Source organism: Ceratotherium simum, chromosome X, assembly GCF_057802395.1.
Source record: "Ceratotherium simum simum isolate JZ-2026a chromosome X, ASM5780239v1, whole genome shotgun sequence".
NCBI classification, from domain to species: domain Eukaryota; kingdom Metazoa; phylum Chordata; class Mammalia; order Perissodactyla; family Rhinocerotidae; genus Ceratotherium; species Ceratotherium simum.
In genome coordinates, this window is record NC_141940.1 from 72,516,063 (window position 1) to 72,533,666 (window position 17,604).

A 17,604-nucleotide genomic window follows, 5' to 3' on the forward strand; every position below is an offset into this window, starting at 1 on the left:
GCACATGAAAAGGTGGTCAACATCACTAGTTGTTAGGAAAATGCAAATTAAAACTACAAAGAGATATCACTACACACCTATCAGAATGGCTAAAATAAAAAATAGTGACAACACCAGATGCTGACAAGGATGTAGAGAAACTGGATCACTCACACATTGCTGGTGGGAATGTAAAATGGTACAGCCACTGTGGCATAGAATATAGCAGTTTTCATCAAAGTGAAGATGCACTTACCATACAACCCAGCGACTGCACTCTTGGGCATTTGCCTCAGAGAAATGAAAACTTGTGTCCACACAAAAACCTGTACACAAATGTTCCTAGCAGCTTTATTTCTAAGAGCTCCAAACTGGAAACCACCCAGATGTGCTTCCATGGGTTGAACAAAGGGAGGTATATCCATACCATGGAATACTATTCAGCAATAAGAAGGAATGAACAACAAGGAAATTATGCTGAGAGAAAAACAGCCAATCTCTAAAGGATACGTACTGCATGAATCCATGTATATAACATCCGTGAAATAACATAATTATAGAAATGAAAAACAGGTCATGGGAGGCTATACTGTTAAAGGCACAGAACAGCCCTGGAATTAGACTGGCTTCTAACTCAGCTCCACCAGGCGCTAGCAGCAGTTCGGGTGAGTTGCCTAATCTCTCTGAGCTTTGATTTCCTCATGCATAAAATGGTTTTCACTTGTTTAGTCAGTCAGTCAGTCAACAAACATTTAGTTCCAGGTGTTGAGGATAGCAGTGAACAAGACAGACTAAATCTTTGCTCTCAGTAAGCTGATATTCTAGCAGGGGGAGAGAGACAGTAAATAAACACACTAATTAACATATATCAGCAGAGACTGTACTATGAGGAAAAGTAAAGCAAGGTGAGTGAAAGAAAAGAAAGTGTATAGTGTTTAGTACAGCACTAGAACGTGATAAATGTTCAAAAAACATCAGTCATTGTTACACATTGTTATCAATAATCAGAAAAAAATGCTATTATTAAAGATTTAAGCGTTAGTAAGGATAAAGGTAAATGAATACTCTCATACACTGCTGATGGGAGTGCAATTCATATAGCCTCTTTGGAGGTCAATTTGGTAGGTCTTTTTTTTTTAAAAAAAAACAGGTCTTCTATTTTATTTTATTTTTTTCATGAGGAAGATTAGCCCTGAGCTAACATCTGTGCCCATCTTCCTCTATTTTGCACGTGGGACACCACCAAAGCATGGCTTGATGAGTAGTGTAGGTCCACACCCAAGATCTGAACCTGAGAATCCCAGGCTGCCCAAGTGGAGCATGGGAACTTAACCACTACACCACCAGGCCGGCCCCTGGCGTGTCTTTTAAAATAGAAAATGTCCATGTCCTACGACCCAGCAAACTGAACTCTAGATCCAAACTATCTGAGTTCAAATCCTGGCCCTGCTATTGACTAGCTGTGTGACCTTCGGTAAATTGTTTAACCTCTCTGTGCCTTGGTTTCCTCATCTGTAAAACAAGGATAAAAAAATGGGGTTGTTGTGAGGATTAAATAAATCCATACATGTAAAACATGTAGAACAACACTTAGCATATAATAAGTGTTATACATACATTTGTTGCATAAATTCCACTTCTCAGTATCTACCTAGAAAAATGTACATGTGCACCCAAAGCAGGTTCAGGAATGGTCATCTACAGCATTGTTTATAGCAGTAGAAAAAAATAGAAATTACCTAAATATTCATCAATAAGGCGATGGTGAAATGAAATAAGGTATAGTGATATTATGAAACAGCTAAAGAAAATGAAGTAAATCTCTATGGTCTGACATGGAAAGATCTCTGAGAGGCGTTGTTATACACCAAAAAGCTAAATTCAGAATGATACACATGGGGTGATCCTATTTAAACAAAACAAAACATACAATATTACATATACATATATATGGATGGATGGATAGATAGATAGATAGATAGATAGATAGATAGATAGATAGATAGATGGATGGATACCCATGTGTAGAAAAATATCTGAAAGGATACACCTCAAATTGATGATGTTAGAGTTGTTACCTGGTGGGGAGTGTGGGAGGAAGCATGATCAGGTGTAAAAGTGATCAAAAGTGATTTTATATTTTAAAAGAAAATATATCCATCTGTGACTTATGTGATTAAAAATAATATTTTTAAAAGCTTAATGAGGAAGTAGCCAGAGGTGGCCAAAGGGAATTATCTTTTCCGCAAATGGTTCTGGAACCATTGGATATCCATAAGCAATAAAACAAAACTCTATCTATATCTTGTCTCATATACAAAACTTAAAATGAAATGGATCATGGACCTAAATGTAAAATCTAAAACTAATAAATTTCTAGAAGAAATCATAGGATAAAATCTGTGTGACCTTAGGTTAGACAAAGATTTCTTAGATACAATACTCAAAGCATAATCCACACAAGGAGAAAAACTGATAAATTGGTCTTCATCATAATTAAGTACTTCTGCTTTTTGAAAGACACTGTTAAAAAAAAAATGAAAAGACAAACCACAAACTTGGAGAAAATATTTGCAAATCACATGTCTGATAAAGGATGTGCATCCAGAATATTAAAAGAACTCTTAAATGTGATAATAAGAAAATAAACAGCCCAATTTTGAAAAATGGGCAAAACATTTGAACGGTGGGCCAGCCCCGGTGGCCTAGTGGTTAAGTTCAGTGTGCTCCGCTTAGGCGGGCTGGATTCAGCTCCCAGGCACGGACCTACACCAGTAGTCTGTCAGTGGCCATTCTGTGGCAGTGACTCACATACCAAAAAGAGGAAGATTGGCCACAGATGTTAGCTCAGGGCAAATCTTCCTCAGCAAATAAATAAATAAATAAATAAATAAATGAAAAACATCTGAACAGATATTTCACCAAAGAAGATATATGGATGGCAAAAAAGCACATGAAAAGAAGTTGAGCATCATTAGTTATGAGGGAAACACAAAATAAAACCACAATAATATACCACTACACATCTATCAGAATGGCGAAAATTTAAAAGACTCGGGGCCGGCCTGGTGGCGCAAGCGGTTAAGTGCGGCTGCGGCGGCCCAGAGTTCGCCGGTTCAGATCTGGGGAGCACACTGACGCACTACTTGTCCAGCCACGCTGTGGTGGCGTCCCATGTAAAGTAGAGGAAGATGGGCATGGATGTTAGCTCAGGGCCAGTCTTCCTCAGAAAAAAGAGCAGGATTTGCATCAGATGTTAGCTCAGGGCTGATCTTCTGCACCAAAAATAAAATAAAAGACTGGCCTTCACAGGCAACAAAAGAAAAAATAGATAAATTGTACTTCATCAAAATTAAAAATATTTGTGCATCAAAGGACTTAAGACAGTGAAAAGACAACACAGAGTGGGAGAAAATATTTTTAAATCATATATATGATACAGGATTAATATCCAGAATATATAAAGCACTCCTACAACTCAACAACAACAAAAAACCCAATTCAATAAAAGGCAAAGGACTTGAATAGGTGTTTCTCCAAAGATGATATACAAACGGCCAATAAGCACATGAAAAGATGCTCAACATCACAAATCATTAGGGAAACTCAAATCAAAACCACGAGATACCACTCTACATCCGTGAGAATAGCTACTATTTATTTAAAAATGGAAAATAACAAGTGTTGGTGAAGACATGAAGAAATTTGGAACCCTCGCGCGTTCCTGATGGGAGTGTAAAATGGTGCAGCCACTGTGGAGAACAATTAGGCAGTTTCTCAAAAAGTTAAGCATAGAATTACCATATGATCCAGCAATTCCATTTGTAGGTATAGACCCAAAAGAAATGAAAGAAGGAACTCAAACAGATACTTGTACACCAATATTCATTGCAGCAGTATTCACAATAGCCAAAGGTGGAAACGACCCAAATGTCCATCAACAGATGAATGGATAAATAAAATGTGATGTTTACATGCAATGGCATATTACTCAGACTTAAAAAGGAATTAAATTGTGAAATATGGATGAATCTTGAAAACATTATGCTAAGTGAAATAAGCCAGACACAAAAGGACAAATAGTGTATGATTCCACTTGTATAAGATACCTAGAATAGGCAAATTCACGTAGAGACAGAAAGTAGAATAGAAGTTACCACGGGCTGGGGGCAAGGGGGATTGGGGTGTTACTGCTTAGTGGGTACAGAGTATCTGTTTGGAAAGACGAGAAAGTTCTGAAAATGTATAGTGGTGATGGTTGCACAGCATTGCTAATGTACTTAATGCCACTTAATTGTACACTTGAAAATGGTCAAAATGGTAAATTTTATGTTATGTATATTTTACCACAATAAAAAAATTAAACAAAAAAAAACTGATCTTAACATGTGTTGGCAAGGATGTGGAGCAACTGGAACTCTCATACACTGTTAATGGGAATGTAAAATAATAGAACCACCTTGGAAAACAGTTTGGCAATTTTTTAAAAAGTTAAACATACATCTACCATAGACCTAGCCATTCCACTCATAGGTGTTTGTCAAGAGAAATGAAAATATTTTTCCATAAAAAGACTTGTATAGAAATGTTCATGGTAGCTTTATTTGTAATTGCCTAAAACTGGAAACAACCCAAATGTCTATCCATGGGTGAATGGATAAACTAATTGTGGTATACCCATATAATAGAGTACTACTCAGCAATAAAAAGAATAAATTATTGATACATGCAACAACATGGATGAATCTCAAAATAACTATGCTTAGTGAAAGATGCTAGACAAAAAAGAATACATTCTGTAAAATTTCCATTTATTTAAAATTCTAGAAAATTCAAATTAATCAACAGCGACAGAAAACGGATCAGTAGTTGCCCAGCAGTGCAAGGGGAGGAGCTGGAGTGAGGGATTACAAAGGGACGTGAGGAAACTTTTGGGGGTGATGAACATGTTCATTATCTTTGTTGTGATGGTTTTGTTAGGTGTATTCATATGCCAAATTTGCCAAACTGTATACTTTAAATATGTGCCATTTACTGTATGTCAGTTATTCCTCAATAAAGCTGTTTAAAAAATAAATTTAAGAATGGACGGCCGGCCCTGTGGCTTAGCAGTTAAGTGCGGGTGCTCCCCTACTGGCAGCCCGGCTTCAGATCCCCGGCACGCACTGACGCACCACTTCTCTGGCCGTGCTGAGGCCGCGTCCCACATACAGCAACTAGAAGGATGTGCAACTATGACATACAACTATCTACTGGGGCTTTGGGGAAAAAAAAGGAGGAGGATTGGCAATAGACGTTAGCTCAGAGCTGGTCTTCCTCAGCAAAAAGAGGAGGATTGGCATGGATGTTAGCTCAGGGCTGATCTTCCTCACACACACAAAAAAAGAATGGAGTAGCCAGAAAAGGCCAGGAGGGAATTGGAGCACCACTTCATTGATTGAGCCACTACTATGTTCTATGCATTTGATACGTTATCTATGATCCTTACAATAAACTCAGGAGTAAGTATTGCTATGCCTATTTTCCAGATAGGGAACCTGTGTTTCCGAGAGATGAAGCCACTTGCTGAAGGGCACACAGAGACAAATTCAAATTGTTCTCTTTCCACTCTGCCTTACTGTCTTCCCAGCAATGTGAGAAATGGAGGAGTAGGCTGTGTTGCTTCATTGATTGTTGACAATAAGTTGATGAGGGAATATGAGGCATGAAGGGCTACTCTTTAAGAGGGAGAGTGAGGGCCGGCCCCGTGGCTTGGTGGTTAAGTGCACGCGCTCCGATGCTGGTGGCCCGGGTTCGGATCCCGGGTGCGCACCGAGGCACCACTTCTCCGTCCATCCTGAGGCCGAGTCCCACATACAGCAACTAGAAGGATGTGCAGCTATGACATACAACTATCTACTGGGGCTTTGGGGGGAAAAAATAAATAAAATAAAAAATAAGAGGGAGAGTGAGAGGCTTGGACTGCTCCACTCACGGCATGACTTAGAACCATGAACCACTCATACACGTCCCTTCCCTCTGGTAATCTGGAACAGGATGCTGGGGACATATGTCTCAGTTCTCTACTCACCAGAGACTCCATCTCCCACGCCCACACTTACAGAAATAGAAGCATGTACAGTACCATATGATTTCATTTATTATGTGCTAAAGCAGTTCTTAAAAAACAACAGAGAAGAGAAAGATCATTCAATATAATGTAGTGCGAAAATTTGTTAGCCATTTGGGGAAAAAATAGAACTTTTTTCTGTTTATTCTATTTATCTTTATCAACCACAAGTTGATAAAAAATTAAATATGTTATTAAAAAGAATTGAGGGGCTGGCCCGGTGGTGTAGTGGTTAAGTTTGTGTGCTCCACTTTGGTGGCCCAGGATTCGCGGGTTCAGATCCCGGGTGCAGACCTACACACCGATCATCAAGCCATGCTGTGGTGGCGTCCCATATGCATAACAGAGGAAGATTGGCACAGATGTTAGCACAGGGCTAATCTTCCTCAAGCAAAAAGAGGAAGATTGGCAATGGATGTTAGCTGAGGGCCAATCTTCCTCACCAAAATAAAAACAGATTTGGCTATATAAAATTTTGAAGCTTTGTACATAGAAAAATATATCCAAGAGGAAAATAACCAATTGATAAAAATATCTGCCTCAATTATGACAAAAGATGAACTTCTATATTCTATAAAGCACTCATGCAAATCCATCAGAAAAACATGTCCACCAAAGATAAATGGGCAGAGATACTTCACACAAGAGGAAATGGAATGAGTAAACAAGCATATGACAAAATGTTCAATCTCACTAGTGATATTTTTAAGTGCAAATTTAAACAAGTACATTAGTAAAAGTTAAAAATAAGTAATTACCAGGTTGGCACTAGTATAGTAAAATTTTGAGGATCCTCTGAGAAAGGTTTTTGGCAACACACGGATGTTACTATCAAAGTGTTCAGACTCTTAACGTAGTGCTCCCCTTTCCAACAGTTACTGTCAGCCACTCCCAGGGACTGAGCACAGATGCACCAGCTCTCCCAAATGCGCGACTCCAGCCTAGACCATGTGCCTGAGCTCAGACCTGTGTCTATAAGACAACTGCAGTCTGATGTCCCCTCTCCTCAGACCCACGTCTCACACCAAGCATGCCTCTTCCTTGTTCCCAGTGAATGTGCCACTGAGTCACCAAGCCAGAAACCTGGGAGTCAACCTAATTACCTCCTTGTCCCTTACCCCTGCACATTCGTCATTTCCCAGTCACATCCTGCCAATACTCTATCTGCAATGTCTTTTGAATCTGGCCCCCACTCCTCCGTCCCACAGTCACAAACCTGGGCCTCATCCTTCTGTTTCTTGCTTGTATTGTTGAAATAGCCCTGACCCATCTCCTCCAAGCTACTCACACTTCCTTCAAACCATCGTACTTGTAGGGAGCAGTCAGAGTTATGTTTCTTTTTTTTTGTGAGGAAGATCAGCCCTGAGCTAACATCCGTGCTAATCCTCCTCTTTTTGCTGAGGAAGACCGGCTCTGAGCTAACATCTATTGCCACTCCTCCTCCTTTTTTTTTTTTCCCCAAAGCCCCACTAGATAGTTGTATGTCATAGTTGCACATCCTTCTAGTTGCTGTATGTGGGACGCGGCCTCACCATGGCCGGAGAAGCCATGCGTCGGTGCGCGCCCAGGATCCGAACCCGGGCCGCCAGTAGTGGAGCGCGCGCACTTAACGGCTAAGCCACGGGGCCGGCCCCAGAGTTATCTTTCTAAAGCACAAAGCTGATCTTGTCCTCCTTAAAATCTTTCAACGATTCCCATTGTCTACCTAGAGGCTAAAGTCCAAGATTCTCAAGATTTAGCAGCCCTCTGTGTTCCAAATTGCCTCGCCACCATCTTTTCTCTGATGAGCTACTCCTGGCTCTGCATTCCCTCCTGCCAGCCTGCCTCTCCATTGTAATGTGAATTCCTTGAGAGCAGGAACTAGATCTTAATCATCTCTGCATTCCCGGTTCATAATACAGAACTTGACACAGAGTAGACACTCAATAAATGTTGGGTGAAGGAATGGATTTATTCTGAGGAAATCATTTGACTGAAGGAAAAAGCCATATGAAGGAAACTGTTCACTGTGGCAACGTTCATAATAAAGACAGTGCAAAAAACTAAATGTTCCACAATAGAGAACTTTTATTGATTATGGGACATCCATTTAATGAAATATGATGTAGCTGTTAAAATACTAATTATGAAGATTATGTAGCAACTCAGAAAGTGTTTATAATATAATAAAAGCAGAATACAAAATGGTATGTACGCTTGGACTAAAATTATGTAAAAGTATGCATGCACACAAACTGATCCGAATGAGAACAGGAACAGGAACAAATGAATACAGATGATGTGTTTAGGGTGCTTGGGGAGGTACTGTTTATGATTTTCTTAGCTCTTTCCAAATTCCCTTTATTGTTGTTAGAATGTCATTTGTGCATAAATACAAATTGACATGGAAAAAAATCCTGAAAAAGGTGCTTTGATTCCCTCAAGTCCTTTGACAAGCTATGGTACAAAAACAAACCAACCACTGACCTGGGAAGCAAGAGACTAGCCCCCTCACCCCACCCCACCCCATCCCTACCCCTAACTGACTGTGTGATCTTGATTAAGTAAGATCTGCAGCTCTAGCCATTTCTGCTATCCTCTCTAGCTGGAAGGCCCGTGGTTATTCCTCACTTCCAAATCAACTCCCTTCATTTCTGTTAGCTGCACCACCATCTTCCCAGTGCCCTCAGACTGAAAAACTCGAAATCCACCTTCCATTGTCTCATCACCTTCCCTTTCTCTCTCATCAAAATATGTTTAAGAAATAATATTAAATATTTATTAAAACATATTATATAATCATGTGTATGTGGGACTTAAAGTAACCTCGCTTTGTGCTCTTCTAAAAGGCAGGGAACTTGCCTAGCTCATCTTCATATTTCCAGACCTAACACCTCCAATCAGCTGCCCCTTCTTTCCAGTAATCACTTATAGCATGCTTTACTATGGACCTCATTTTAGACAAAGAGGAGTTCCTGCCCTCCTAGTTAATACTGTCTGGTTGAGAAGAGCCAACGATGTTTTTCTCTCTTGCTCCTCTGCAGACTGCTGAGGGGTAAGGGGGGGTAGAGACAGAGACATACAAAATGGAACCTCCTGAGCCAGGAACTTGACCCCACAGTGGGAAGAGTTCGAGTACAGGCTGGATGCTCTCAGGGATAGTCTTCAGACTTGGCACAATGGGTGGGATGTTGACTCAGTTTATTCATTCAACAAGTATTTACCAAGCGCTGGACATAGTGCCAAGCTGTCTGTTAGGTGGCAAAGGGCCTGCTCAGATGAATTATGGCAGGCTCTGTCACGGAGATGCTTACAGTCTGGTGCAGGACAAACAAGGAAACCAGTCAAGGAAACCAACTCAATGTGCTAAGTGCTGTCATCGAGTTTGAACGGAGGGCTCAGGGGAAAGAGAATGGGGCATTGACCCTGCCTGTTGGGACCGTGGGCTCACAGAGCCAGAGGGACTTGAGCTGTATGTATCTCCAAGGTTGAGGAGTGGGATTAGGTGCCCAGGAAAGGGGTTGGGCTGTCCAGGGGAGTTCCAAGCTGAGGAATCATCGGGTCCACAGGCAGGAGGCTTGAAAGAGGCAGCTTTCTCAGAGCAGTAATAGCTTGTAGTGGCTTAAGCTTTGAGGTTTGGGATGGGGGAAGGGAAATGGGTGTCCAGGTGCAGGAGGCAGCAGGTGACAGGCAGAGGGACCTGAGGGGCCAGGCAGGAGGGCCAAGGGCAGTTTCAAAGTAGGGAAATAGCATGATCAGATCTAAGTTTTAGTTAGATAACTGATGGTCTCTAATGTCCCCTCCTTCCCTGAGACTTTATAATAAGTGCCAAATGCATTGTACAGGAAGCAAGGGGCAGGGCGCCAAGGTTCAAGCAGGGATCCTACCCTCCCAGCCCCCGACACCCCACCCCCTTGGCAATCTGCAGAGAAGCAAGAGAGGAAAAAATGGGCCGGCCCGTTGGTGCAAGCACTTAAGTGCGCGCGCTCCGCTGCGGCGCCCTGGGGTTCTCTGGTTTGGATCCCCGGCGCGCACTGACGCACTGCTTGGCAAGCCATGCTGTGGCGGCGTCCCATATAAAGTGCAGGAAGATGGGCACGGATGTTAGCCCAGGGCCAATCTTCCTCACCAAAAAAGAGGAGGATTGGCAGATGTTAGCATAGGGCTGATCGCCTCACAAAAAAAAAAAAAAAAAAAAGAGAGAGGAAAACAAATGTTGCTTCTTCCCAACTTATAGTATAGGCAGGTTGGCTGGCTCGAGGGAACTTGGAAGAAGGGACAGACAAAATATGTTTAAGAAATAATAGCAAATATTTATTAAAATGTATTATATAATCTTGTGTATGTGAGACTTAAAGTAACCTCACTTCGCACTCTCCTCGAAGGCAGGGAACTTGTCTAGCTCATCTTTGTATTTCCAGCACCTAACAAAACCAGGCGCACCAGAGGCGCTCAGCAAATACTGGAGGAGCGAGAGCGGGAAAAGGTAGGGGGGGAAATTGTCCTTTGCAGACGCCCCTTTTTCGGTGGGCGTTCCCAAGCTCCGAACCTACGACCTCCCACCAGCAGGTGGCAAGATAGAATCCCGGAGCGCCAGAAAAGGGCGGAGCTGGGCGGAGCTTCCGAGGCGCCGGCGCGCGCAGCCTCCGACATTCTTTTCTCCGCGCACCGGAAGAAGGCGGTCCTCTTTTCGTGCCTAGCGCAGCCATGGTAAGGTTGCTTTTTCGGGAGCTCTGGGGACGATCAGCCTCCATCCTCCCGGGGCCGGGGCCGCCTGGGGCTTCGGGGCTCTCGCAGGGGTTGGCCGGGCGGAGGCGAAGGGAATTCGGCCTGCCACGTTGGCCCAGGCGGGCTGGAGGGCGAATGCTGGCCCCGGAGGTTGGGGAATCGGCGCTGCTGGCGGGAAGGCCTCGGTCTCTGGCCCGGCCACGCCCGGCCACGCATCCTGCGACCCTGGGAGGAGCGACTTGATTCCCAGGCCGGAGCCGCATGTGGGCCCGGAGGGCAGACGGCGGGCTTGGGGCGGGTGAGCGCCGGGTACGGCCAGCGGAGAATCATTTGTTTCGTTGTTGTCATTTTGGCACTGCCTGACTTTACGTAGTGTGGCGGGTAAGCATCTGTACACAGCATTAAAAAGGCTTCCTTCCGCACTTTAAAGTGAAGGCTGGTCTCAGCTTTTGGCTTTAGAGTACGAGGGAGCAGCTGTTGGCACGTGGTTGTTCTGAGATCAGATTAATCTCGCACCAGACACTTCAAAACCAGACGGTTCTATATTGCGAAAACTTTTCTATTTGGTTATCAAGTAGAAGCACAGATTGGGTTCTAGTCCATTTCTCTTGCTGGCTGGCTGTTTACCATGAGGTCCAACCCCTGGATATTTCACCAGCATAGTGTCCTAGAAAAAACAGCGTCTAGAAGCAGACACGCTTTTAAGCAGTAACATGAAAATACTTAGTTTTCAAAGATACTAATAATCAATTAGTGTTCTCTGTACAATGAGAAGGCCGGTTGCAGTTTACGGAGCCTATAGTATTTGCTAGATACACTGTATACGTTTGCTTCTCTGCCTTTTATCATGGCCCTGTGCTTTCAAGAAGTTACTAGATTTTGTAACCTGTTGAGAAAACCTAAAACCATCTAACAGCATGAAAATCTAAAACTGTCCTTCAGGCTCGTGGTCCCAAGAAACATCTGAAGCGTGTAGCAGCTCCAAAGCATTGGATGCTGGATAAATTGACAGGAGTGTTTGTAAGTATTGTTACATTGTAAGCATGTTTTATATATTGTAAGTATCTTAAGGGACATGTTTTCTTTTTTCCAGTTTTATTGAGATATAATTGACATTTAAGGGATATATTTTATACAGCTCCTTTGTGTGTCAGGCATCCCTGATTACTATATCCATAATGTTTCTTGAAGTGCCTCCCATAAATCATTTTGGGGCAGATCTAGGGGAAGAGTGTTCTTGAAGGCCCTGTGCTATCTAGCTGCACCCTACCTCTTAATATTTCTGTGCCTTATTCCACATACCACATAGTACACTTAAATGGACTTAGGACTCAGATTTAGTTTTTAATGGGCCTGGTCCTCTGAAGGGGGAAAATGAGGTAGAACTTTAAAGTCTGAAATAGTTTTGTAAGCTTTGAACACCTCATTTACCCAAATTTGGGGGTGATGGACAGTCTGGTGTCTAGTTAATGGATCTCAAGACTTGGGAAGTGGGTTTGAGTGAATCCCAACAATAGTTTGAGAATTTTTCTTTTTATCATTTTACAGGCTCCTCGTCCATCTACCGGTCCCCATAAGCTGAGAGAATGTCTCCCCCTCATCATTTTCCTAAGGAACAGACTTAAGTATGCCCTAACAGGAGATGAAGTAAAGAAGATTTGCATGCAGCGGTTCATTAAGATTGATGGCAAGGTCCGAACTGATATAACCTACCCTGCTGGTTTTATGGGTAAGTGGTTAGTGGTGGGCACTTGGTGGTGGCTCCTATTGACTGTTTTATCTCCCTCTCCAAAATGGCAGTCCTATCCAATAGTGGTGGTCTTTTATCAGTCTCTCAGAAATAAAGCATGACCTTCCCTCAGTTTTTTACTTACATACTGTAGGGCTGCAGATAATCATGACTCATTTCTCAAACCCAAATTTCAGTTCACTTTAAATTTTGCATGTCGTGAAAACAGGGTTTTGAAACATTAAAGATTAGCTAGCCATTATCATTAATCTTAAGAATCCTTGTTGGTATTTGAGATAGGAAGCATATGCGGTTTTTTTTTTCTTTCTTTCTTTCTTATAGTGCTGTGGTTTTACTCAACATAGGGTAGTGGGGGTCACTGTAGTAACCGTAGTTACTGTTTGATATCAGATGTCATCAGCATTGACAAGACTGGAGAGAATTTCCGGCTGATCTATGACACCAAGGGTCGCTTTGCTGTTCATCGTATTACACCTGAGGAGGCCAAGGTGAGTGTTGCGAGCAGGCTGGGTCTTCATTCAGTAAAATTACTTGGTGTTATAAGTTAGAGCCTGGATTAAGTACGTCGGCTGGTCCAATGCCAATGCGTTGAGGTAGGTAGATTTAAGATTATTTGTAACTGTATACCTGGAAATAATAGCCAGTTAACAATTTGGCGAGATTGTATTGTATGTGCAATTTTGTATCACGTTGTTGAAAGTCTTGCTGCTAGTAGCTATGTAGCAATCTGTTATTGGTTATCTAATAATTGAAGCCCATTTGAAGCTAACATCCTCAACAGATTGTTTTCTTTTTTATGGCAGAAATGAACAGAGACTTCCTGGTTGTCTTTTTTAGAGGCAAAGAGAGTGATTTGTAGGAACATTTACGAGTTCCTGAAGTATGGGTCCTTTAAGGATAAGGGACCAGAAAACCAATATCCAGTCCAATCCAATTGGCCCTTTGTCATGTCTCTATTTGTGGGTCTAGCTTTACTCTGGGGAGGGGAAAAGTGTTAATGGAGGAGATTGATAATCCTTGGGGCGCTAATTTGAGAGAGCTCAAAAAATTACAGACATTGATTATTTAATCCAGTTTGTTGTCACGATTTTACACAAAAGTTTAAGGCTTTTTGAATTATTGGCTGTAAATGAGGGTTAATTCAATTGAGTGATTCAGCTCCTAATTTTCTTAGCTGCCTTGTTATCAGTAGGCTGGTGGGCATGTCCAGTACCATCAAGGTGGACTGGTAACACAATTGCAGTTTGTGAGACAAAACTCAATTGTGATGTAGAGGGAGCAGTTAAGGAGCCGTTAAGAGGCACTTGTTGGGAGTGATCAGGAGGAGTCAGAGGGAAGAATTCAGAGGGCTCATGAGGCTTAAACAGCCTGGGAAAAGGAGGGTGATCCAGGGGTATGAAGTTGTGGGGCCTTCAATGCCTTGGACGTTAACAAGGAGGTGATGCAGTGCTACAAGGAAAATACATAATAGGAAGACCAGCCTAGCCTAGAGTGGGGTGGTCAGTGTGCAAGATAAATTTATGGAGGGTGGGAAGAAAAGTCAGGGACGCCATTCTGCTGCAGTCCGGAAAACTCGCAGTTCTTGTGTAGGGCTGTTGCCTTTAGCTGCTAACTGCATTTTTAAGCCAGTGACTTCTGGCTTTGAAAGAACTGTTTCATCCACTGTGGAACCAAGTGCATGTGAGCTAGATTAGAGGTGGCTAACGCTTGTATGTTTCTAGTACAAATTGTGCAAAGTGAGAAAGATCTTTGTGGGCACAAAAGGAATCCCTCATCTGGTGACCCATGACGCTCGCACCATCCGCTACCCTGATCCTCTCATCAAGGTGAATGACACCATTCAGATTGATTTGGAGACTGGCAAGATTACCGATTTTATCAAGTTTGACACTGGTAAGTGGCCTCTGCTACCTGGGCGTTCTCTTTAAAGTCTGGTTGTAAGAGCTCTTCTTTGCTTCTCTCTCTCCCTCCCTCCCTCCCTCCCTCCACTCCCCCCTCCACCCCCCCTCCCCCTCTCTGTTTCTGTCTCTCTCATCAAAATTTAAGCAAGTATTATGGCTTGCACAGGGCCTGGGTACAGGGTTTTGTTTGGACCCTCTAGGTGATTCTGATGTGCACCTAATTAGCAACCAAAGCTAGATGTCTTGTTGATATAAAAAGGGGGCAACTCTTAAAAGTTTTCGGGAATGTGCAAAACCTTATAGTGGCTCGTTTCAGCGTGGCTTTGTGGTGGCAGTAAGGGTTAGAGATAGGAATATATTCTGAATGGTGGGGAGGTAAGTTAGCTAAGAGTGGCTCTCATGGGGAGACGTGAGAAGTTGAGCGGGTTTATATTTCTGTGGTGGGTAAAAACAAATAACCGGGGAATGTATCTGCTCCAACGCCCAGGTATATAGTATTTTTGCTTCCAGAGGCCCAAATGCTCAGAATATTCTGGGTGGCTGAGATGAGTTCTGGTATGAAAGACACATTCTCAAGCCTGCTCTAGACGTCTCAAAAGCTCCCCTATCTGTGGAAATGGCTTGAGGGCTGGACAGGAAAGAGACCAGAAAGCAAACAAGCTTAATTGTGATACAGCCTTTGTAGTGCTGTCATCCCCAAAGTCTGTCAGTAACAGCAGCAGAGAATTGTGCCTTGGAGGAACAGCAGTCATATAGGCAAGACATGGTGAGGACCTGGCAAGGTGGGTGCAATGGAGTTTACATTTGTTAGGTCTGCGTGAGGGATGGGGCAGATCTTAAGAGGACCCTCCGTCCTAGCTTGGGTAACAGGTCCATAAAGGTAAATTCGAATGGGAAAAGGGATTAGTAAACTTCATTTTAGATCTGTCTCTGTCATTCTTTACGTTGGGTTATGAGTTTGCACAGTGCCTGGCTCTGAGCACATTATTTCTTCCTTCCTGCCTAGGTAACCTGTGTATGGTGACCGGGGGTGCTAACCTGGGGAGAATTGGTGTGATCACCAACAGAGAGAGACACCCTGGTTCTTTTGATGTAGTTCATGTGAAAGATGCCAATGGCAACAGCTTTGCCACGCGGCTCTCCAACATTTTCGTTATTGGCAAAGTAAGTCTGGGTTTTCCTTCCCTCTAGTCAGGGAAACCTGTAAATTCAGGTACTGCTGGGATTGCAGCACCTGGCTCCTGGCTGGCCCTACTGAACCTAGCATAAAGCCTCTTCTGGGATAGGGCTCACACAGCGAGGCTGGGGCAAACCTGTGCTTTTTCAGTATCACAGAATCAGCAGGGGACCTGATAACCTTGGTTGGTGAAATGTGCCAGAGTGATGAAATGAATATACCTTGTAGTTAGGTTCTTCAATTTGTGCCTGTGGTGTTTTGGTTTTTGTTTGTTTTTTAAACTAATAAGCAACCTTGGACACTACTTCAGTACCTCTAAGACATTAATTTTGAAGGGTGTTGTGGTTCACATCTACATATGTAAGCAGCAAGTTTACTAGAATGGCCCCAACAGCCCAAGCAGTGGGTATTTCTTGATAAACCAGCATCCAAGTATCTTCAGGCAGCCGCTGCTGCTGAGTACTTTCACAAACGGGCTTGTTCCTTTCAATGAGATGACAAATGTCGCATGTGCCAAGTTGCTAATGGAGTTGGTGTGTAGCAGGGTTTTTTTATTTATTTTTCTCCCCCAAAGCCCCAGTAGATAGTTGTATGTCATAGCTTCACATCCTTCTAGTTGCTGTATGTGGGACGCGGCCTCAGCATGGCCGGAGAAGCAGTGTGTCGGTGCGCGCCCGGGATCCGAACCCGGGCCGCCAGGAGCGGAGCGCGCGCACTTAACCGCTAAGCCACGGGTCGGGCCCAGTGTGCAGCAGGTTTTGATTCTCCTTGTTTTCTCCTCCAGGGCAACAAACCATGGATTTCTCTTCCCCGTGGAAAGGGCATCCGCCTCACCATTGCTGAAGAGAGAGACAAGAGACTGGCAGCCAAACAGAGCAGTGGGTGAAATGATCTCTAGGTGACCTGATTGGAAGAGTCTTTGTACTTAATGAAAGTCAATACAATGTGATTAACGACCTCTTTGGCATTTGTTGTGGTTTGGTTTTTTTGTTTGTTTTAATTTATAGTTTCCCACTATTTTACTATATTACATGAAAAGTCAATTGAATTTTCAGATAGGTTTAGGCATTCTGTAGTGTGGATTTTCCTGTGTCTCTTATAGGTTGGCTTGGGTGGTGGTGGGAGGGAGAGCATACCAACTTGGTAAAGAAGGAGCAGCAACTAACCCAGGAGTGGTGAGAGCCAGGGAAGCCCAGAATGTCACCCCCTTGACTTGGCCGAGAACTCATCTACCCTGTTAGGTCCTCTTGGCTTTTTAAAATACGTGCCCTCCTTTTGTCTTTATTGCACTAGCCCATCCACAAGCCTGGCACATCTGTTTTTCCCACTCCTGTGTGCCCCCAAATGCGGGGTGAAAATCTCCAGCTGTGGATACAGGTCATTATAAATGTACGGGCTCTTGATGTTGCAAAGCAGTGCACTAACTTGGACTTAGTCCTCTATCATTCTCTGGCTGCCATTGCAGTCCTCAACCCCATTCCTCATAGGACTCTGCAAAACAACCTTCATGTGGAAAATCAACTTGTTCCTGCTTCCCTGAATGTGAAGAGTGGTGTCAGGCTTGCCTGCCAATCTCAAGAAAGAGGGACCCCTGCTGCTAGGGGCCAGCTCTTACACCTGTTCCTCATTTCAAGCCCTGGGTCTCTTCCAGGAATATCAGTTACCCTGCCTTGTGACATCAACCTTCTCAACCAGCTCTCTTGTTCCTGTTATACCTATGAAGTGTGTCTTCCTGCTAAAAACCAAAACTACCTTTGCCTTCTTTTTTTTTTTTTTTAATTTTATTTATTTGTTTTTTCCCCCAAAGCCCCAGTAGATAGCTGCATGTCATAGCTGCACATCCTTCTAGTTGCTGTATGTGGGACGTGGCCTCAGCATGGCCGGAGAAGCGATGCGTTGGTGCGCGCCCGGGATGCGAACCCGGGCCGCCAGCAGCGGAGCGCGCGCACTTAACTGCTAAGCCACAGGGTGGCCCTGTGTA

At 43.4% G+C, this 17,604-nt stretch overlaps 1 protein-coding gene across 1 annotated transcript; it reads left to right on the top strand.

The window, feature by feature from the left end:
- The first annotated feature begins 10,703 nt into the window (after positions 1-10,703).
- On the top strand, positions 10,704-16,581 carry RPS4X (ribosomal protein S4 X-linked). The gene is made up of 7 exons (XM_004439835.2): positions 10,704-10,777; positions 11,738-11,815; positions 12,344-12,524; positions 12,936-13,033; positions 14,267-14,438; positions 15,453-15,610; positions 16,408-16,581. Exons 1-7 carry the CDS (start codon positions 10,775-10,777, stop codon positions 16,507-16,509), a joined length of 792 nt encoding a protein of 263 aa, XP_004439892.1. The 5' UTR covers positions 10,704-10,774; the 3' UTR covers positions 16,510-16,581.
- The last annotated feature ends 1,023 nt before the right edge of the window (positions 16,582-17,604 follow it).

Excerpts from the sequence above, each read along its gene's own strand:
- RPS4X (XM_004439835.2), top strand. Across the intron at positions 11,816-12,343 it reads ATAAATTGACAGGAGTGTTT|GCTCCTCGTCCATCTACCGG; the intron begins GTAAGTATTGTT and ends ATCATTTTACAG. Across the intron at positions 15,611-16,407 it reads ACATTTTCGTTATTGGCAAA|GGCAACAAACCATGGATTTC; the intron begins GTAAGTCTGGGT and ends TTTCTCCTCCAG.